Source organism: Propithecus coquereli, unplaced genomic scaffold (genome assembly GCF_000956105.1).
Source record: "Propithecus coquereli isolate 6110/MARCELLA unplaced genomic scaffold, Pcoq_1.0 Scaffold115, whole genome shotgun sequence".
NCBI lineage: Eukaryota > Metazoa > Chordata > Mammalia > Primates > Indriidae > Propithecus > Propithecus coquereli.
This window is the reverse complement of record NW_012135525.1, coordinates 2,616,521-2,639,594: the sequence shown is the minus strand read 5'-3', so window position 1 is coordinate 2,639,594 and position 23,074 is coordinate 2,616,521. Positions and strand designations below refer to the sequence as shown.

Genomic DNA, 23,074 nt, shown 5'->3' with positions numbered 1-23,074 from the left:
ATTTTATTTGCAATAATGCCACTCTCACTCAGTTGAACCAATCATGATTTTAAAGGAATCACCCATAGTTCCTGTGTGGGGAAGAAAGGCTGGGAATTACTGCTCTAGATGTCTTCTCTTTAACTGGTTCTACCAGAGAAGGGCAGAGGACACACCAATCTGTCCAAGGACTTTGGTCAAAGAAGAGGCTGAAGCTCTTGGCTAAAACTTTGTGATTAGGGTGGATTTCATCCATTCTTGCTAGTCAAAGGCTGCATGAACACAGATAAAACAGAGATGGCTGGATGGGTGAAGAGCCGCTGTTTTCAAGAAGGTTCAAGGAGTTGAGAAGGGACAGGACTTTGTGGGCAAACGTCCAGTCTGGTGATGCCTTTGGAAATTTGTAAAGCCTTCCTAACCAGATCAGAGTGATTGGAGTCCCCAGTAGGCTGGTGGTTCGTCTGGTCTCTCATTCTTTTCACTCTATTAAAGAGAATCACTCCTTTTCCTATTTCCCTACCACCAGCTTTGCTCTCCTAGATGAAGAAGAAATGAGTGATCTATGCATTATCCACTGATTTGTTTTTTATGCACTGTGGTTCATGTTTCCAGTAAATGTTTTCGTTTTACAACAAGAAAAAAGTAGCCGGTTCCTCAGTAAAATGTTACTTGTATATTAGTTGGACACTTTTGGTTTATTAATGAGTGTAATAATGAAAGTGTGGGTTGTTGAAAAGAATCAATGGGTGTTTTTATTTAAGGCATAGCAGAAATGGTACAATGCTTGTGAATACATCATTGTCAACTGAAGGCCTGACTCGTCCAAACTTGCCTCTGATTGGTTTAAATCAAATAGGTCCAAGCACTTCATAAAAATGTCTTTGTCAGCCTGGTTTTGCTTCCAAACCTATTCATCTCTGTCAGTTTTTAATATTAGTACCAGGCTCCTGGCCATAGTACATTAGTACTGTACTTAATTGCTCGTGTTACAGATGATTACCAATATAAAAAGCATTAATGTTTTCCCATCGCAAGGCTGTTACTATGTAGATGTCTCAAACTCAGCAAAGCTAATGAAATGTGGTTATTCTGGACATTTCTTGCTCAGGATTTATAGATAAAGTTACTGTAGATTATGATGCAAAGAAAAGTGCCCACCGCCTCCCAGGCAGGACCTTGTAAATGGAACATTTTCTTTCTTGTCTAACCCTTTACTTTAGGTACACAAATCACTTCCTTCTATCAGTTAGTAAAGGAACAAAAAGGAAAAGGGCTACTTTTATGGAATTCTCTTAGCTTGATTTTCTGGAATGGTAATTCACTTAAAGGCTTTGTTTTCACGTGCAGATTTCTTTTCTTTTTAAAAAAAAAATGTTTTTTGAGCACATGCAGCGAAAAAAAATCTTTACACAGAATACAGATTACTGGTTTTAATTTTCCTGAATAAATTACATGGTCTTTTTCTGTGGAGCCCATGAAGTTGTTATTAGGGATTTTAAAAGGAGCATTAAGGCCAAAGTACTTTATGACGTGCGTTTCTGAGTATTTAGAAAATCAAAATCATAAACAAATGTATTTGTGAGGGAAATGAGCAATTGTGCTTCATCTCCTTGCATATGTAATGCCCAGTTTCAAATTTTGACCTCTTGCTTTTCCCCGCAGGCATTTCTTAGACAAGGTTGTCGTGCTGCATGGCTGAGGCAGCTTCCTTTGCAGGGATCTAGGGTGGGCCGTGCCCAAGCCAGGTGCACTTGCTTCTGTCTTTTTACTCTGAAGGCAGAAGGCATGGTGTGAGAGGCTTCATGCTTTGAGTAAGATAAGCATATGCCTTAAGATAAAGACCACAAATATGTCTGAGTCTAAGGAACTCGATTAATCATATCATGGCAAAAGGTCAAGGGAAGGGAAGGGAAGTTATAGTTCTGTTCCCGTCATGATGCAGGACATGATTCTGCGCATTCTTGCTCATTTTGACACCCTTGAAGTTAATAAATATACAATTCAGCAAGTCACAGACCGGATCTCAGAATTTAATATTTTGCGAGATCCCTTAGCAACTCCCGAGACCAGTGCTAATCAAATGAGGTTTTCTGACCTGTCTGTGACCTGTTTGCCACCAGCACGTAATGAGCTAAGCACGGCCATTTCCAATAAGCATTGATACACTTACACTGAAATTTGCCAGAATAACATTATGTCCATTGAAGCTAATAAAAAAAAAATCGGGGCTTGTATTTTGTATGCCTTTTTAAACTTCATTTTTCTAGTAATTCATTTTTATGGTAGTTTAGAAGTGCATCAATCAGCAACAGATGGGAAATCTAGAAAGCTAGTCCATTACTCAGGTCATTGGAGAAGCACTGGCCCGCATCGTGGTCACAAAGTCAGATGTTCACGGGGGCAGGTCGATAGGTGAGCATAAGGGGTGAGCCAGGAAAGTGGGACACCAGCTCGCACAGCTGGGGCCAGAAAGGCGCATTAAGATCAGCCCACACTCTTGCTGTATAGGCAGGTGCAGTCTGTGCGCTTCCTGACCTTTCATGTTTTCAAGTTCTTATTTATGTGAAATCACCTAACTTAGAAATATTGGCTCCAATATTTCTGAAAAGGCTTTATATGAGCTAAACAGAACATGCCCATGTGCAAAATACAGCCTACAGGCTGCCAAGTTCCCTGAGGACTGAACTTTGCTTGACACGAGGACGCCCAGCCTCCGTTTCAGCTCCCTGCAGTGGGAGCGCTCGGAGGAAGCGTCGCTGTAGAAGGCGCTCTTCCCCCAAACATTTTCCCACGTGCTGAGCAAAAGGCCTTCCGCGGTTCTCCATTGACCCTACCTTGCCTTTTGGGGCTGACTCGCATGTGCTCCCTTTTCTCTGTGATGGGCTTCCAGATGCCTGTCAGAGCTCCTCTTTCACTTCCAGTCTTCCTATTCCATTCAACCAAGCCTCAGAGCACGATTTATGGACTTTCCCCGGCTTGGCTTGCTCTCACGTAGAAGCCTCCAATTCGTGTCACTCAGAATGCCCAAAGCTACTCCAGATGTGGCATGTAGTGCTTCTTAGGATGCAGGTGGTGTCAATCTATCAACACAGCCCCAGATTACATTTGAAATTGGTAAGAAGCCCTCTCCTACTGGCCTATTTCTTTTTCTTGGGTAGGATAGATTTGCCATTCCATTAACTGCCTTTTTCCTTTGCTGCTGTTCTCAAGAGCCAATCGGTGTTTTTTGAACATCTACCACGTGCAGAGCACTCTCAGGGGCAGTGAGAACGTATGAACCAAAGAGTTTAGAATAGTCCTGGCAAACAGGTGCCGCCCCTTCTACCACATTTACAGCAGAGGGTAAGGGAACAGGATGCCACTCCCCCTGAGCCCAGGTTCAGCCTCAGAATCCTTCTCAATGTGACACCCCCAAGTAGCCACCACCAACCCATTAGACCTGGAAGGTGCTCTGATCCTTGGTTTATCTGACTTATCACAAGATCTTATCACAAGGCCATACACACATGGAAAAGAGTTAAATGGTGAAGTCTGTAAGAACCAGATACATAATAGATAGAAATAATAAGTTCAACAGGAAGAGAGAATTCAAAGAAGAAAGAGAGAATTTCCAACAAAAATGAGCAAAGTCTTCCTAGAGGATCCAGAATTTGAACTGGATCTTAAAGACGTAGGGTTAGAACTTAGGGTAGATCATTATGTGTTGTCTAGAATAATTCAGTTATAGAATTCAAGAATAGTTACTGTTCTTGAGAGCAAGGACCATGTGATATGCCTTCATTGAAACCTCCCGAGTGTACCCAGTACAGCATCATGGACATGTCAGGGACTCGGGATATAGGGGTTGAATGAACTAAATTAAATCCGATCAAAAAGAATAATTCCCTCTGGAAAATGTGTGTAAAGAAGTAGGGAGTGAGGTGGTAGAAGGGGCTGTCAGGAAATTCTAAGGCTGAATTTCCAAACCGGGTACCCCAAAGGCAGGTATTGTGGTTCACTCTCTCAATATCTGTTAACTCTCTAGCCCTTCGGTCTGACAGGTAGAGTATGCCCACCCTCACCCATGACGGGGTTGCCCAGTCGTGTGGACTTTCTTCTTCTTTCCAGATACTGTTTTGTTCGTGGGAGTCCTGGCCAATGGCCACTGTATGGGTCCTACCTCTACAACACTGCTGCCCAGGCACTCTCATCTCCCTTTTGCCCAAACCGGCAGAAGGCCCCTGGCCCTTTTCAACAACCAGCAACCCAGGAAATTAAACGCAACTTGCTCAGGTTTAGGCAGACTGAGTTTGCGCAGCTTCTCTTCCATCCGCACATCACCAAGCTCGTTCTCACAGGGGCCTGAATCAGGTCGATGCAAGTGCCCTACACCCAGAGTAGCTTCTTATCATCTGTAAAGAATTTCTCTCCAAAGGACAGTCAGGTAATTTCATACACAAGAGCCTCACGCTCTGTCTCGCTCAGCATGCCTAAAATGCTCTGATAACTTTCCAAGGCCTGGATATTTCAAGAAACTTTTAAAAAAGGAAAACAAAGCCCTCGCCAGACCCTGGAGTTGAAAAACTGGTTTCTATTTAAAAAAAAATAAACAACAGCCTTTGAAAAAATCTCTATTTAAAAATTCTTAAATTTGCCTCTAAATGCAAGTTGTAATTAATAGAAGTTAGAGTTTACACTGTTGAGTGTAAAAACACCCTCAGGCACAAACTAATCAAGTGTGTATGTCATGCTGTAAACTACAGCAAGTTCTTTGTTTGACCCCCCCAAAAAAAGCTTGCCAAACAGCAGTTTTTCTTTGTCAAGCTCCTTTATTGTCTCATTTTTGTTTTTACTCTACTCCCCCTATCCTTTGAGCCTAACTATAGTATTTAAGAAACTTTGCAGGTCCCATGTTTTATTGATAGTTTTCATCAAGTATGAATTTAAATTTGAGAATAGATTAGGTATCTTGGCCCCTTTTCTTTTTGATAAATAGCAAAAGGTTTCTACTTATGATTTTCTGTCCTCGGGGCTTTATCATTAAGATTAAATAACTGTACTCTCAAGCATGCCACTGCACAAACATCTTTTCAATTATGTGAGCAACAGATGCCTTCACAAAGGAACTATTGAAAATGCAGAAAGCATGTTTCCAAAAAAGAAAGGGGAAAAAAAAGTATCATATGACAGAAGAATGTAATTGTTTACCATTAAAATACATCTTTAACTCTTCCACTGAAAAACCTCTTGGAACATTTTGTTTCTGTACAAGTTATTATAAAGTTTGACCAAAATAATCAATGTTGTGGGGGAATTGTTAAACATTTCAGGAGCTCTGGGACCAGTAGTATCTAACATGCATGGGACTTAAATACAATAGTCGTTTGCCTATTTTTACATAAGCACACCACCTGCCTTCATTTGTGGGACGCACATCACATTGAAAACACTATTTATGTTTGTTTATTATTCTTGAAATAATGTTCATCTGCCCTTGAAATGGATCCATGCAACTTGATTCTAGGTTAGTCATTGTATTTTTGTTGGGAAGAGTAACTGTTGCCATCTTTGCCGACTGGCATCGTCAAGGGGTGGGTGCTGTCTGTGGTCCGTGGTCTCTGTTGTGAGCATGTATTTTAATCCCTGGGGCATAAAGTCAGCCCTCCTTAAGTCCATTCCAACCTTCTTCAAGGTGGCCATCATTTGAAAGGTATGGGAATAACATCAATCTGGACACTCTTAGAAGTGACAAGGAAGCATCCCGGAAGCGAAGCCCCCTAGGAGCTTTATTGAAGAGACATGGGAAACTCAGATTTCATAAGATTAAGTCCTACAGGCCAGAATTCATGGAGATTATGATTGTTGAGTTTCTTTTACTATTCAATCCTAAATTGGACCTGATCCAACTAGGGCCACCACCTTTTGAAAAGTGTGGCGTGGGTATTGTGGCATATAATAAGAGAAGTCGTGTGCCCAGTGTCCAAGCCATAGGTCTTCTTCTGATGTAGTGGGTTGACCCTTTGTGGAATGGCCATCTATGTTTTCCACAGGTCTGTTGCCTCTGAGAAAGGAGAATGCTCACCCTGATTTCTCAGGCAATTCCTAGGAGCTTGGAATTCACTTAACGCAGGCAGGGGTGATCATTTCAGTATCTCCCCGACATTGATACTTCTCAGACAGTGTATGAAGATGCACAGCTATCTCACTGAGGTGAAAGTAGCTCAGGCTAGCAGAGACAGGCAGAACTGTGCTTGAACTCAAATTTTGGCACTTAATAGCTGCGTGCTGTTGACTAGTCACTTAATCATTTATTAATAGCTCCGAACCTCAGTTTTGTCATCCCATAAGATGTGGATAAAATAATATACCTATGGATATTACTTTTTGTAATACAAAGTGCCTGGTGTTAATAGGAACTTAATGCATGGTAGCTGTAATTAATATTGTAATGCCTAATTAATACATAAGAACAATCTGAAGTTTCTCTCTCTACCCGCCCACCTTGCCGCTAACCCAGCCCCTAAAGTCCATGTAACTCCAGCTCAGGGGACCTGTCATCCTTGAGCTGACTCTCCCACACTCATGCATGCTTATGGGAGCCAAGCCACCATCTTGCTGGGTCCAGCACCATGTCCTCTTTCCTTCTTCTCTTCCTTTACGGTCACACTTACTCTGGGACCATGAAGGAAGGTGTGAGAATTATCAGCAGGCCTAAGAAACAACTCTCCCACCATTTCCAGGGGCAAATGGAGAGTATTAAAACCTTCAAAAAATTTTCTTGCCCCTGGTGAGCAGATCATTTTCCCAGGGAAGAGAGCTTTTCTGATGACAAGTGGTCATGTTTCACTTAGCATAGAATACAAATGATGCTATTTATACTTTCCTTTTTAAAGCACACAGGACAGTTTACCTTTGGTAGCTCTTGGGCAAGCTAAGTCTTTCACGCAGAATCCATGTTGTACTCTTGTGCCATTTTGTTGGCTCAGGTGGGACCTGCCATAGGCTCGTTGTCACAGCCTACACCTCGGTATGGCTGCTCACTCCATGGTTCGGTACTGCAAGCTTTCGGTTCACATCCTTGTCTGTTGGAAGGTGACACTGGAGGCTTCTTTCTCAGCTCTCTCGGTTACAGATATGTTGTTCCACATGGTGCGCTATTTTTTCTGCACCACTGAACTTCACACCACAAAATGGAAGAGATCTTTATCTGGAGCCTACATCTTTCTTAGATGGAGCTTGGCTTTTAAAAGAACAGGAACAAAGTGTCATAGGTGCTATTGTGCTCAGCAAGTCTTATGCCCACTGAGGAAATATTCTCATTTCTCTGCATATTTACATAGCACATTTGTGTATTTGGCTTTTGGTTTCATTCCCTTACCCTAAAAGCTCTTCTGCCATTTTTATTGCCATGGTCTAGCACCCTGAAAGATGAACAGTGCGTGAGATGAGAAATTCTCTAGACTTGTTGGAACTTTAACAAGTGCGTGTACTTCATCTTCAGAAGGGAAAAATATACCTTTTATTGGCTTCATATTTGGTGAAAGATTGCTTCCCACACTTCACAGGGAAGTTGTATTTTCTATTTCTGGCTGAGAAGGGAAATGTCTGGCCAAGCCTTAGAATTTATCAAGCCTGGAATCAACTCGGAGGTGTAATGACTTCATTTGGGATCAGATCAGGTCCGAAGCCCCAGTGGAACCAATATGTCATTTCTTTTGTACTAAAAAAAAAAAAAAGAAACCCTAATAGTATAAGAATAGTAGTAGCATTTTGGACCTGACATGCACACCAACTTTATTTCCTTCTGCTCCTAAAATATTCTGCCCTAAGGACACCAGCAAATCTTCATTCCTGGAATTTCTCATTGGTTTGACACCATGAAAACGCCTGTGAAGCAGGTGGGGTCAGTTTGAGATTCAAATGCAGCCCTAAAGATTTCCCAGTTCTTTTCCCCACTCTCTGGATTGAATCACTTCCAGACGTTATTAAAATATCAATTTTCAGTGCTCTATAAATAGATGGGTTCTCATTTCTTCTCTTAGGCACTGTTTGCTAAATGTTTTGGCCCAAAAGTTCAGTCATTCCATGCAAGCATTAATCAATACAAGAGACATTAGTGGTTACTTGTTCAGATGAGATTTGACATTATTTTTCCCATGCTTATGATGAGAGGAGGGGAATGCTGCCTAATAAAGATGAAGGGTCTTTTCTTCTTTTGTATGAAATGCAAATGATGAGGACATATGTGATATACATTTCTCTAATGCGAGGCTGCTGCTTTTTGTTGAGAAAAAGAGGCAGTACCCTGTAGGATTTTAGACTTTGTAAATATAAAATTATCTGCCTTGGTGTTTAAAAAAATAATAAAAGGGAGAAAGAGTTGGCAGGTTGCCAGATTACTTACATTACAGTAATAGATTTGCTGACCTCTGACTTCAGCTGTAGAGAAATGTATTGAATTTTTCATAATATCAGATGAGGCAGATCTAAAAACCTAGGATACCGAGCACCATTATTTAACTTGAGATTTAGCAAAGCTGAAATCTTTTCAAACCAGCAATTTCATGTCTGATGATAATTTAATGGCTCAGATGCTAATAAATCAAGGTTATAATGCCATTCATTGATTTGTTAATTTTAACTTGGGTTGATTTTAAGTCATCTTTATTTTTTAAAAAGGAAAGAAGAAGAATGAGAAGGAGAAAAAAAAAATCTTGCTTTTCACAGTGACTGAATTTAATAAGAATCTCCGTGATAGCAAAAAGCTCCCCTACTGTTTCTGCTTTGGGATGGAAAATGTTATTCTTTTATTATTCCTCAGGAAAAATAAAATCTCATGCTGCTACAAATCTTATGCCTATGGAAAGATGTTATTTTTTAATACATAATGGCTTACCTGTTTCAGATCCATTAATGGCATCGTAAATAAGCATTTTGCTAATCTGAAATGTGCATCTGGATAATAATAAAGGCCCATTTATCTGTCCAGCTTTCAATCCCCAGACATGATGTAGATCAGGATAAGGGAAAACCTCTCTGGATTTTCTAATGAATATATTGCATCTCTTCCCCATAACTTCCACCCACCTAAAACCCAGACCCCACTCTTAGATTTGCAGTCCATTGAAAATATGTCTCCTTAGTAATGAATTCTTGGGGACTGGAATGCATGTTTGCTTTTGTCTGTACAGTTTGGAAACTGATTAAATCTTTGTTATATTGCAAATATTTGAGTCATAATCATCCTCAGGGCACAAACATGTTGCATTATACTAAATTCTTTATTTAATACAAACCTACTCAGCTTCATACGTTGGGCAATGTTGACCTTATATTGACTAACGTATTTTTAACAATATGGCATGCATGGTGAACATTTAAATGTTCAGAGATCTATAATAGCTTTCATCCTCTTGTGCTGTAAAAACTTCTAATAATCAAATGATAAGATCATATCCTGTGTGGTAATTGTGTTGTACCATGACAGGATAACTGAAAAAACATTCAGTGAAAATCACACCAAACGGAACGGAAATCACTATATGAAGCAGCGACTGTTTGTGTGCGTGTGAGACCATGCCTTGTTCTTCAAAGCTTAGCTGGTCATATTTCTACTTGCTTCCTTTAAGCTGCTGCCTTGCTTGTTTTATTTTGGGAGGCTTTTTTCCCCAAGCCACTATAATTATCTTTCAATGATTTAGAAGGAGGAAAAAAAACAATTGACCTTTACACTATACACACACACACACACACACACTCTCTCTCTCTCTCTCTCTCTCTCTCTCTCTCTCTCTCTCTCTCTCTTTCCCTCTGGAAGCCTTGAACAAGCAGGGCTTGTGTTTGGATTCAGTTTTACCTTAGTCATGCCTCTTTCCAGATACAAGAAACATTTAATTCCAGATTTCCTGCTTCTGGCTTTAGGCCTTTGACCAGCAAAGTGAAATGTATTTTTTACTGCTGTCGGCCAGCCAGCTGCTGAGTTGAGTGAAGGGGAGAAAAAATTGAAAGAAAAAATTAAAAAAAAAAAAAAAAAACTGAAATGAAAATGCTGCCCTGCCTTGTGAACTTGCAAAATTGTAAAAGGAAATTATAGTCTTCTTAGCACCCATCTAGACAGCTGGGGTTTCCCCCAAATTATCAGAACCTGGGGAGAGGAGTCTTCTGGGGTCCATTGGGTGTCTCTCCTACCCAATTCTCTCTCAACCTCCCCCCACACTCAGAGGTAATGCTGTCCTTTATCTCAGTGAACAGGGTACCTTATGGTGTCACCATCTCCATTAGGGAACGAAGTTGGGGGAAGGGCAGTACCAGCAAACAGTAACCATTGGAATATTCAGACTTCAATGCTCCTTGAGTTCCCATGGCAACAAAACAAAAGTAAAACAAACCTATCTGTCCCAACAATAAAATATGTTTTCATTAAAGTCCATTTAAAAGATTTTTCCAGTTTGAAATATTCAATGCATTTTGCTCCCAGACAAAAATCCTCAACCTGCTGATATTGAAGGGGATAAAGACCCTGTTAGAACCAGGCAGATAAAAGGAATTGGGAGGATATTGAGGACTTCACAGATGAGATGGAATAAATTCAAGTATGAACAAGATTGCTTTTTTCTCTCTTCTTCTGCTTAGTTATGCTTTTTATTATATAAACATTAACTGTAATATTACAGTGGGAAGCAGGTATTTGGCAGCCATATATTATTTTAGTAAGTCTACACAGAGAGAGCAGTTTCCAGTTTTAGCAGCTGTAACATGTTTAAACTCAGTTTGTAATGGGATCTGAAGATAACTATTCCCCATGGGCTGTGTTGATCTTCATGGCTGGCCCACTGCCAGATGTAGGGCTCCAAAGTATTATTCATGCCTCCTTGCACATACCTTGTCCGAGCATGCTCAGTAAATGAATTTTGTTTCTAACATGCTATAAATTAAGATTTGATTTTCCCATAATTTTCTCGGTATTTTATTAAAGAATGAAATATTATGATCCCAAATGTCCCCATGCCCGGACTCGCAAATCCGAACCACTCGTGTGTGGTTAAGTAGCTGAGATCCAAATCGCAGAGTTAGAAACCAATTTTAAGATAGCTAACAAATATTCAAACCAAAGAAGTTTTTGCCTGGGAGTCTTAGTTTGAAAATAATTAGGATCCCCAATATTTGAACAGATTTATGTTGTTTATAAGCCAAGTACATTTTCTTCATTGAGTCAACTTGTCTTATTTAAAACAAATTATGTTTGCTGTATTAAAGTTCATATTTTTAAGGCTGAGTCTTGTATTAATCCCACAGTGAGTCATTAATCATACCAAATGCATTATAAAAACTTTAATCACTGAAGTTGAAACTGAGATTGTAATGCAATCCATCCCTTTTAATTACATCAGCTATTTTTCCCTTTCAGATAAAGAGCTACGTCGCAAAGGGAAAACAGATTAAAACCAGAGCTGTTTGATGTTTCTCTTTTTAGAGCATTTTTATGTACTTTGCCTTAAAAAAATTATATAATTAAAATGCTTGAAATCTGCAGCCCCTCTGATTTTTGCGGCTTGAGTAGTCTGTCCGCTTTCCTTCTCACCGGAGTCCTCTTTTACTTGCTACCGTAAAACAGAACTCCTCCTGCTGGAGTCACCTGCCCCCTCAACACTGCTGGCAAATGAGACAGCTCTCTCTCTGCCATGCTGTGCTTGCCATGCATCTTTTTATCTTAGGTGTTTGGTCTACATTTTGACTTGAATCAAAATAAAAACTTTGGAGATGGGCAGAACTAAGTTCAAATTCCACCTCTAACAAATTATGTGACTCTTAGAAAAATTGTTCAACCTTTTTGGACCTCACTGCCTTATATGTTAAAAAGGGAACAATAATAATAATAATAATACTTCATATGGATGTTGTGGAGACTACATGAAATCATCTTTATAATGTACCTGGCACATACCGGTACCGACTAGAATATAAGCTTAATGAGGCCAGGGGCATTTGAATGTTTTGGTCACTGCTGTTTCTCACTGCCTAGAACACTGTCTGGCACATAGTAGGTGCACAATAAGTAGCTGTTGATGGAATGGTAAATGAACAGCAGCTATCATTATTGTCTGTGGTCCCCAAACCCCAGGCTGAGGACTGGTGCCGGTCCACAGCCTTTTAGGAACTGGCTGCCTGAGCTCCTCTTCCTGCCCCCCACCCCACCCCCAGTCCACTGAAAAATTGTCTTCCATGAAACCAGTCCCTGGTGCCAAAAAGGTTGACAACTGCTGATTACTGCTGTTATTGTTGTTGTTGGCACTTAGCCAAGTGCCATGGGCAGTGATGATGTTAACATTAGATGCTTCCTTGGTATCCCTGGTAGATGAACCCACAACACCAAAAAGAGGTCTTGCAGGGAAGTGTGTAAGTTACCAAGTACTGATTTTGATCAAGGAAGTAGATCACTAAACTGTGGAGTAAGTTTCTAGAAGTGCATCAGTGTCATTGGGGATGAAGTCATTCAATAAGTTGCTTATATTAAAAAAGAAAGTAAACTTCCATAGCACTGATGCTACTGGAATTACCTAACTGACCAATCCTCTCTTCTGCTATCCTTTTAGATTAATCCTGCCATATGAAAGGTTTATTAAAGGAGAGGAAGATAAGCCCCTTCCTCCAATCAAACCTCGGAAACAGGAGAACAGTTCACAGGAAAATGAGAACAAAACAAAAGTATCAGGAACCAAACGCATCAAACATGAAATGCCTAAGAGCAAGAAAGAAAAAGAGAATGCCCCAAAGCCCCAGGATGCATCAGAGGTGAGTTGCTTTGCTGCACAGAAATAGCTCTATGAGACATATCCTGCCTTGAGGTATTCTGGAATGCTGAATCCACAGCTGTATCCTTGCTCAGTTGCGTGGTTAGATTAAGAAATCAAAAAATCTAAGCTTCACAGTTCCCCAAATAGTTCCCCAATTCCTAAAAACCTTTCACTTTGTTCAGGAGCTGAAATGCAATGCATGGTATTGAATGGGGTAGGCCAATAATAGAATCTAGAAGAAAGATGAAAACATCCAGGAGAAAACTGATAGCAGGACTGGGCACGGTGGCTCATGCCTGTAATCCCAGTGTTTCGGGAGGCCAAGGAAAGAAAATTGCTTGAGGCCAGGAGTTTGAGTGCAGCCTGGAGACCCTGACTCTACAAAAAAAAAAAATTAAAAATTAGCCAGGTGTGCATGCACTTGTAGTCCTAGCTACTCTGTAGGCTAAGGCTGAAGGATCACTTGAGCCCAGGAGCTCGAGGTCACAGTGACCTATGATTGTGAGCCACTGCACTCCAGCTTGGGTAAGAGAGCAAGACCCTCTCTTTAAAAAAAATAAAAAAGAAAAGAAAACTGATAGCAAATACTCAGACTTTGAGAGAAGGAGCAAGAGCTACAGCTCTCTAAAATTGAGGGATTCCATTGTGAAACGTGGTTTCTTGGCCATTTAGTGGCCAGTCTATTTGAGGAATTGGTGTGACTTTAAATGATGTGACATGCTTTGGGGGAGTCTAGGGAAGAGGGACATTGGAATCAATGGGCTGTTTCTCTGTGGGACTCCCCTGAACATTTTAGAGATTGTTTGTCTCCCATGACCTCTGTGCAACAGCCTTGGGTCAAGACCAATTTAGAAATATCATAAGTGCATGTTATTTATAGGGGAATTTTGAAATGGTTACTCCAAAACCATTATTATCTCTCATATTAACAGGTAGTTTCTGAACCTTTTAAAAGAAGCCCCAGCTACCCGCAACCCCCCACAGCCCTTTTGTAGAAGCCATTACCATCAGCTTACAGCCAGTCCTGTAGGCTGATCTGGGCTCTGTTTCAACATGAATAATAAAAAACCTTGCTGCCCATAAAAAAACTTAGCAGCCACATTTGGGGACGGCATGTTCTAGGATTCAGCCCTAGAGGGAATTTTGGTGCTAATATTAAATACCCCCTAAAAATCAGGTTTATAATGAACACATAAGAGACTCCCTAATTAAACACTGGCTTAAAACACATACATACACACACCCCAACCTCCTATTCAGACATTAAGTCACCAAACTGACTTCTGTATGAGAAGATAGTGTTAATAGCAAGAGGAGAATTTTAGTTTTTGTTTTTAAGTTTCATAATTATTTTAAGCTCTAGTAATTAAAAGAAGGGGCAGGGGGAAGATGATGTAAATTTCTAAACATCTGCAAGCTTGCAACATAAAAAGCCAAAGGCAAGGAAATTCCAAGTTAAGGCTTACATTCCATTTTTCCTTTATTCTGTTAGCCTGGTGATTTATTATAGGGTTTTGGATCAGTGAGTTCTATTAGCTACCATATATATAGTGTTGCCAGAGTACCAGGGGACAAACTGAGGATCAAGGGGCCAAGTGACCTTTGAACAACTCCACTTCGGGGATAGAGTTTGAGACGGTTGGTTTGGGGGGTTGTGGGTGGAATCTCAGCCCATGCACTGAGTCCATCAGCTTTGGAGATGACCATTCCCAACAGTGGAGCCCGACTCCCTGGAGTCCACAGCAACCCTTAAAACTGTTAGGCTGTCTCTTTCCTATAGGCCCCAACTGTTCCCTTCAGGAACCTGTGAGTGTCTCAGATTTCGAAGGTTGTCATGATGAGGTATCTCAACTTCATGGAATTCCCCACCCTCTCTGAGGTTGACCTCATAGTAAGAACCACTCCCTACTTCCAACATAGACCCATGTTATTGGCCAGGTATATTCTTTCTCAATGACTGTGTTTGGGATTTTTGGTTTGGATTTCATTGTTGTTTTCATTGTTTTTAATTTTTTGGTGTTTTCAATATGAATGCAGTGAACACAATGGAGGTAGGGGAAGGGGTGATAAACCCCTTCCAGTCAAACCCACTATATTCAGGTAATTGGATTGCAAGGCACCTGGTGGGAAAGTAATATCTAATACACTAAAGCAGATCATAGAATGCCATCCTAAAGAAAGGGTATTTTCCTTTTTTCTGCCTAGCTTTTCAAAGTCCTAAACCAGTGTTATAACCAGAAGCATGGGCCTCTGATATAACTGAAGGCCTAGGCTATAGAAACTTCAGTGGGGCCAAGCGTCCCCGTAGCCCCACAGCAAACTCTAGCTGCATAAGAAACTAACAATTAAATGCAATTTTTCTTTTTCCCTTCCCTTACCTTACTCACTCATTTTTCTGTATGTTCATGTAATATATAAGCTCAAGAGACCAATGATTATTAATGTAGAACAAGTAATGATGTTTGTACTGGAAAAGGCAGCTATTAGTACCAAAAAAAAAAAAGATATGAAACTAAGCAAAGGCTTTCAGGTATAACTCATCCCTAAAAAGCAGGCATGTCTTTAAGTGGATTTGAGGAGAAATACCTATGAAATGGGCATGATTCCCTAAAATTTTTGTTCCTACGTATCCCTAAACCAGCATCCTCAATCTTACCTAAAGACACCAATGTAGCTGACACTTCTTTTTTTAACAGAGAAGAACAAAGTTCAAGGGATGAGCTGGGGGTGGGGGAAGACCAGCCCAATATAGCTGTTTTGTGACTGTTCTATTGAGACATGTCGGGGCAGACGGACAGCAATTTTGAAAGGGCTTGTCAGCCAGCTGGGTCACTGATGGAACGTTAAGATGACCTTTTAAGGTCACCGTTTACACAGCTACATAATGCAATTTAAATAAGTCGAATCACGACCACAACTTCTGTCAATAGGGGTAGATAAAGAGCATCCATCTCATTGACTATATTTATTTCATTGAACAGAAAAGCTATATTTGTGGTGGCACCCACTGCCTGAATTTCGACAACTTTATTGTTGGCTTTAATAGAAATGTAGTTTGCTACAGCCTAGAAGGAGTGAGAATGTCCTCAGTCCCTCAGGTAGACAAGCTGCCATTGCATCTGCGTACTTCTTCAATATTTTAGCATTATCTACATGTCACTTGGCACTGAGTAGAAATTATTAACATTTGAGCATCGCTAATTTTCAATGCATTATATTGAACACATTAGGAAGGCATTTGCCCTTTCAAAGAAAGGCAAGGAGTTATGGTAAGTTTGTTATTTATTGTTGACACAGGTTTGGTTGGATTTTTGAAAGAGAGATGCTTAAAAAATATCTTTCTCAGGAGTGTCATAAAACACAACATGTAATTTAAAACCCATTTGGATAATTGACTGATTTGACAAGAAGACAACCTTAGAATTAAACTATATATTAGAATCGGGAGTGATATGATTGTATACCATCAGTACATAACACTTTGCTATTTTGATAGGTGTCTCATAAGGGACTGAAGCAAATATGCATATTTCCCCTAATGTTTCTGTAATTTAGATTTCTTTGTTTAGAGCCATGATTGAGGAGTAATAAAGCTTTACAGAAACTCCATGAGCTGATTGACAAGCCTATTTTCAAGAAAAACTACTGTGCGTAATGCTTTATTTCATAGCAAAGGATGTCAGTGTGTTTGATTTTCTTCTGACTGTCTTTTGAAATATTTTATCAGGTTTCATCAGAGCAAGAGAAAGAACAAGAGACTTTAAGCCAGAAAAGCATCCCTGAGCCTCTCCCAGCAGCAGACATAAAGAAAAAAATGGAAGGGTACCAGGATTTTGTGGTGAGGCCCCTGGCGTCCAGAGCAGACCCAGAAAAGGACAGTGAAACCGGCAAAGGTTCCAACAACGAGAAGGCGGCAGAGGAGGCGGGAGAGAAGGGGCCCACACCTCCGCCCCCAAGTGCTCCTCTGGCCCCGGAAAGAGATCCAGCTTTGGTCCCTGGTGCGGGTAGACAGTCACTCACTTCTCCCAACACCCTGGTGGACTCCAAACAAGAATCCAAACCCTGCTGTTTTACAGAGAGCCCTGAAAATGACCTCCAGGAAGTGTCGTTTCCCAGCTACCCCACCACGCAGCCACCTCTGGCCAACCAGAACGAGATGGAGGATGACAAACTGCCTGCGATGGCAGATTACATCGCCAACTGCACGGTGAAGGTGGACCAGCTGGGCAGTGACGACATCCACAATGCACTAAAGCAGACCCCCAAGGTCCTTGTGGTCCAGTCATTTGACATGTTCAAAGACAAAGACCTGACTGGGCCCATGAACGAAAACCATGGACTTAACTACACACCCCTGCTCTACTCAAGGGGCAACCCAGGCATCATGTCCCCGCTAGCCAAGAAAAAGCTTCTGTCCCAAGTGAGCGGGGCTGGCCTCTCCAGCAGCTACCCCTATGGTTCCCCACCCCCTTTGATCAGCAAAAAGAAACTGATTGCTAGAGATGACTTGTGTTCAGGCTTATCCCAGGCCCACCACGGCCAGAGTGCTGACCACATGGCGGTCAGCCGACCATCAGTGATTCAGCACGTCCAGAGTTTCAAAAGCAAGCCCTCGGAAGACAGGAAGAGCATCAATGACATTTTTAAGCACGAGAAGCTGAGTCGTTCTGATCCCCACCGCTGCAGCTTCTCCAAGCATCACCTTAACCCCCTTGCTGACTCCTATGTCCTGAAGCAAGAAATTCAGGAGGGCAAGGACAAACTGTTGGAGAAAAGGGCACTCCCCCACTCCCACGTGCCTAGCTTCCTGGCAGACTTCTACTCATCCCCTCATCTCCATAGCCTCTATAGACACACTGAACACCATCTTCACAATGAACAGACATCCAAGTACCCTTCCAGGGACATGTACAGAGAATCGGAAAACAGCTCTTTTCCTTCCCACAAACACCAAGAAAAGCTCCACATAAATTATCTCGCGTCTCTGCATCTGCAAGATAAAAAGTCAGCCGCAGCAGAAGTCTCTACAGATGACCAGCCAACAGATCTGAGCCTCCCCAAGAACCTGCACAAACCTACCGGCAAGGTCCTGGGCCTGGCCCACTCGGTCCCAGGGCCCCAGGAGAGCAAAGGTGTCTCCCAGTTCCAGGTCATAAGCAGCCAGAATCGAGACTGTCACCCCAAAGCCTGTCGGGTATCACCTATGACCATGTCAGCCCCTAAAAAATACCCCGAATCGCTTTCAAGATCGGGAAAATCTCACCATGTGAGACTGGAGAATTTCAGGAAGATGGAAGGCATGGTGCATCCCATCCTGCACCGGAAAATGAGCCCGCAGAACATCGGCGCAGCGCGGCCAATAAAGCGCAGCCTGGAGGATTTGGACCTTGTGATTGCCGGGAAAAAGGCCCGGGCCGTGTCTCCCCTGGACCCATCCAAGGAGGTCTCTGGGAAGGAGAAGGCCTCTGAGCAGGAGAGCGAAGGCAGCAAGGCAGCGCACGGTGGGCATCCTGGGGGCGGATCCGAAGGCCACAAGCTTCCCCTCTCCTCCCCTATCTTCCCAGGTCTGTATTCTGGGAGCCTGTGTAACTCGGGCCTCAATTCCAGGCTCCCGGCTGGATATTCTCATTCTCTGCAGTACTTGAAAAACCAGACTGTGCTTTCTCCGCTCATGCAACCCCTGGCTTTCCACTCGCTTGTGATGCAAAGAGGAATTTTTACGTCGCCGACAAATTCTCAGCAGCTGTACAGACACTTGGCTGCGGCCACACCTGTAGGAAGTTCGTACGGGGACCTTTTGCACAACAGCATTTACCCTTTAGCTGCTATAAATCCTCAAGCTGCCTTTCCATCTTCCCAGCTGTCATCTGTACACCCCAGTACAAAACTGTAGGCCCAGCAGCCCAAAGCAGGGGCTAACAGAGCTTCACTCCTTACCCTGGGGTGATGGCTTGTAGAATTAGAAGTCAGTATTTCTTCTAATCTGGGGGTATGAACAGTCCCAGCTGTAGGGGCCGAGAGGGAAGGTGAACATGCCTGATTTTTCTGGGACAACTCCAGCCTTGGCTGGTCAGTCTTGACCCCCTTCCAACACGGATGGATGCCCTGGCACTTCCAGATCATTTGCTTTGCATGTGGGCCTTGTGAAGGGATTTGTGTCTATCCAGGAAGAACTTAGAGGACCCCATCTGAGTTCAATGGTCAGGAAACAATCTAGGCAAAAAAAAAGGGGGGCAGGCATTTCAAAGGAAGGGGCGAGGAAGACTGGCGAACACGCGCCAAGGGATGCCCCTCTCTCCTTAAAACTCTCCAAGGTTCAATCAATGCAATGTATAGTGAACTTCAACAGATCTTTCATTTCGACACTATTAAACAATCCAGAGAAGTAAACACTGTTCAATTGACTGTATATATTTGCTTCTTAAAACTACCAGTATCACTGTTTGCTTACCTAATTTATATACAGGTAGTTCCATTTTCTCCCAGTTCCTTCTTGTCTTTTTTTTTTTTTAATTAAACAGTATCGCTTTTGTTTGCAAGTCTTTTTTGTTTTTTTGTTTTTGGTTTTGTTTTGTTTTAAAGGCTGACTGACTGTCCTAGTTGTTGATGTGTGTTTGTACTTTTTCCACATCTTATTTTGAGCAGCTTTGGGTGGTAAAGTTATTGTTTACAAATTGAAGCAACTGATTCAGTGGAACAAATGAAAAAGAAACAGTCGAGCACACGATAGTGCAAAGAACGTTCCTTTGCAGATCCGCAACCTAAGGATTTTGTTCCTCATAAATGGCATAGTTGAAAGAGCTTATGCACTGCTTACCCGGCCAAATGCTTTGCTTTGAAGTATTGGGTCATGTGAAAATATTGAGCATTGTACTTACCTTATCTAGGCTGTGAAACTGTCCTACATACCAGAGGAATCATAAAAACAAAAACCTCACTGGCAGCAAGCTGCCGAATAACAACAGAGTCTAGAGGACATATTTGTGGGCTGCACAGATATTTTAGGAATTTCAGAAATTAGAACAGGAGCCAAAATGATTTACATTGGTGTTGGCACTGATCCCTTTAAATGGTCTGGGAAAGGGGGTTGGGAAGAGGATGGAGCTCAGCTATCAGAAGAGGAGCAGCTGAAGTCCTCCTAGCTTCTCTGGGCCTCTGTCTTTTGAGTAATGAGTAGTCACATTGCTTTCATCAAGTTGGTTTCTTGTGATTCCCAAGAAGAATCTCCCAGGCCACATCTTTGGGGATAATTGGCATACTGGATTAGCCATTTCAAAAAAAAGTCATCCTCGGGTTTATGGGGCATGAGTTTCGTGTGTATGTACACACATAAGGTGGTTTGTGTCTTGTTTTTAACCACCTGGCAATACAGTATGCTTTATGATTTCTTTTATTGTTGGAAATAACTGATCAAGCTGTTCAAGCAGTCAAAAGATGTGGAGAATGCCTATGGTCATTCTTGCCACTTTATTCCTTTTGCTACCAGGATGTAACATCAGGGTGGACGCATTTTCTAATCCTATTAAAGGTCGATGGATACAGAGAGTGGATTTTCTTCCCAAGTCCCAGCCCTGCTGAAGACTGCTTGGATGAACTCCCCAGGCCACTTTCTCCCTCCCCCAACACTACCAGTAGACTTTAGAACCATAGTTATCCAAGTCTTTTACCTCTGAGATATTTAATTCTATGAAAATTGATGACAATTTTCAACTTCTAAATAGGTAACGCGACTGCAAAATAATCAAAAACTGATAACAGTGAAACTGCGGCTCTTAAACAAAGCCATGCATGCCGTGCATTTGTATTGAAATGTCTCCATGATACGAAGCCAAATATTCAATGTAACATACTTAATATCCAAAGGTGGAAACAAAAGAATGTAGAGATCCAGTGTTAAGAGTTCCATTTGCTTCAATTAATTATTTACCTTCCTGTGGAATAATATATATATATATATATTTAATAGAACCATAGGTAGACTAGTAGAATTTAGATTATAAATGTGTGAGTGCAGATTATCCTGCTATTGCACAAGATAGAGGGGGGAAAAATCTCAAATTCCAGCTGGCAAAATGTTAGCCAGGACACATATATGAAAGTTGCACTAGATGGAATGGTCACAGAATCGGAGAATGTGGAAGAAAAAGGAAACTCCAGTGGTTCTGCAGCAGACATGGGCTAGATCGTACTTGGTTTCTGAGAGTTCATTTCTCAGAGAAAAAAAAAAAATGGGGGCCGTCTGTCCCCAGTGGAGCTCACCTATCTATTTGTAATATGGGGCATTTGTTTTCCCCACTGCAATGATTTCAGTCTGGTTTCATCATGTTGGAATTCGATCACACCATTTTCAAACAATGTTAACATAGTCCAGCTTTTGTTTTTCTCATCTCTTCCGAGAGGAGACTCACTGTTTCTGTCCAAGGAAGCTCATACCCTCAGCAGAACATCAGGACAAATAAAGAGAAATAGGGGTATACATTCCCAACAGAAGCAGTGTGTTATTTGTTTTAAAACTCCGAACAGAGATCTTGGAAATCTTTCAAAAAGACCATTGAATTCTTCACTGGCTGAGAACTACAGTTTTTAAAAAGTCTTAAATAGGGCTTTGTTTGCATTGTTTGAGTTCAAGGGGTCTTATTATTGAATGGAATTGCACAAGCCTTTCTTTGTGCAGTCAAACCATTGTTATTGGTAGTTCTGTAAAGGAAACTGTGGAATCTAATTGGCAATGGAGTTATAAATCTATTTACTGAGTATGGCTTCCAAGAAATGTTGTAATTCAGAATGCACTAAGTCCGTGATTTATTGGAGATTTGGAGATTCTAAATAATATTTTTTAAAAACCTTTCCATGCAATTTCTGGTTTAACTTTTGGCAACTCAATAAGAAAAAAAATAATGATAATAAAAAAAAACAGTCCAACAGAGTTTCAGAATTAAGTATTCTCCTAGTAAGTGATTCGGACTTGTAATATTTGCCACAGGACTGACTTATTTATTTACTAGCTAGAAGCTCTTAAGTTCACTTGTTTATCAGGGCATATACAGAAGGGTTTGTTAAAACTCAATGTTGACTTTACAACTTTCTGACCTGGTGCATGAATTCTCAAGTACTGTATTTCACTGTGTTGGTGTGTCTGATGGAAATTTTGAGGTGGTCCCACAAAAATATTTTATGTAGTGTGCCTTCAAAGAGAAGCATTTATTTCTCTTCTTCACTTATTGTCCCACAAAGTCACATTTGGTGGTGGTCAGCCAAGTCCCATCTGGTCTAGTTTTACTCTCGTCCCAATTTTAAAGAGAAATGGGAATGATTTCACCCTGGTGAGACCCACACCATTGCAATGATTATCTTGAGCACTTAAAGTCCAGTGTTGGCTGTTGGTGTATTTGATATTCTGCTTGTCTCCCCATGGTTGAAATATGTCTGAAGAATAGCAGCGTAATCTCTTGGCTGTTTATACTTTTTTAAACTTTCCGGTGTTGTAAATATTGTACACTTTTGGTGATTCCAGCTATGTAACCTCTATGCTCTGTAAGGTGATTATTTGTATATAGCAACATGGCCCAGTGATATTATATAGTTTCCCAATGGAGAGGTTATTGAGTAACCTTTGCATTAGTTTAAACACTACCAGAAGAATGCTGAGCCAACTATAAACACTCAATTTTGTATGTTTTCCAAATTGTACTTATTACTGCTTTTGATACTGTATTACGTGCCAATAGTTTCCCAATCACATAGCAGGCAAGAGATATTTTGTACTTTTTGATCCACTGTAATATTTAATAAAAAATGTTACTATCTGTTTCCTTTTGGGTGTGAGTAATCTGTCACTTCTTCCTGAGGAGCCCTATGGCCTCACCAGAGGACTTTCCACCCTGTCATTTCTAAGTTGGATAACAATAATAATGATGACAATGTCTAGGGTGCCCAATTGTCATACATTATCTCTTCACAACCTCTTGTAAATTTGGTTATACCCATTTTACTGATGAGAAAGCTCAGCTTAGAGAGGTAAATCCACTGACTTGATCTGATATCACTTGACTAACAAATGGTGGAGTCAAGATTTGAACCCAGGGCTCTTGTCTGTGAACTTCCTTTGTATACCATGCTCCTCTGCTGGCAGATCACAAAAGTTACTGTCTATTTGGTCAACAATGATTTACTCATGCCTCAATTGCCAGGCATAGTGTTAGGAGCTGGGAATACAATGGTAAGTAAAAGGTAAATATTGTCTGTGGAGTTTATAAACCTTACAGGAAAGAGGGTTAATCAAATAGTCACTGTTATAAATGCAAAACCTTAATATGACTGAG

The 23,074-nt window shown here is 41.2% G+C and overlaps 1 protein-coding gene across 2 annotated transcripts in view; it reads left to right on the top strand.

Moving 5' to 3' along the window:
• ARID5B (AT rich interactive domain 5B (MRF1-like)) overlaps positions 1 to 22,564 on the top strand; it is a 177,254-nt gene extending 154,690 nt beyond the window's left edge. For both annotated transcript variants that reach the window (XM_012657534.1, XM_012657541.1), the window contains 2 exons: positions 12,552 to 12,750; positions 16,480 to 22,564. In XM_012657534.1, coding sequence (XP_012512988.1) covers positions 12,552 to 12,750; positions 16,480 to 18,645 — 2,365 coding nt within the window. In that variant the 3' untranslated portion in view covers positions 18,646 to 22,564. The remainder of the gene's footprint in view (positions 1 to 12,551; positions 12,751 to 16,479) is intronic.
• Positions 22,565 to 23,074: the final 510 nt, after the last annotated feature.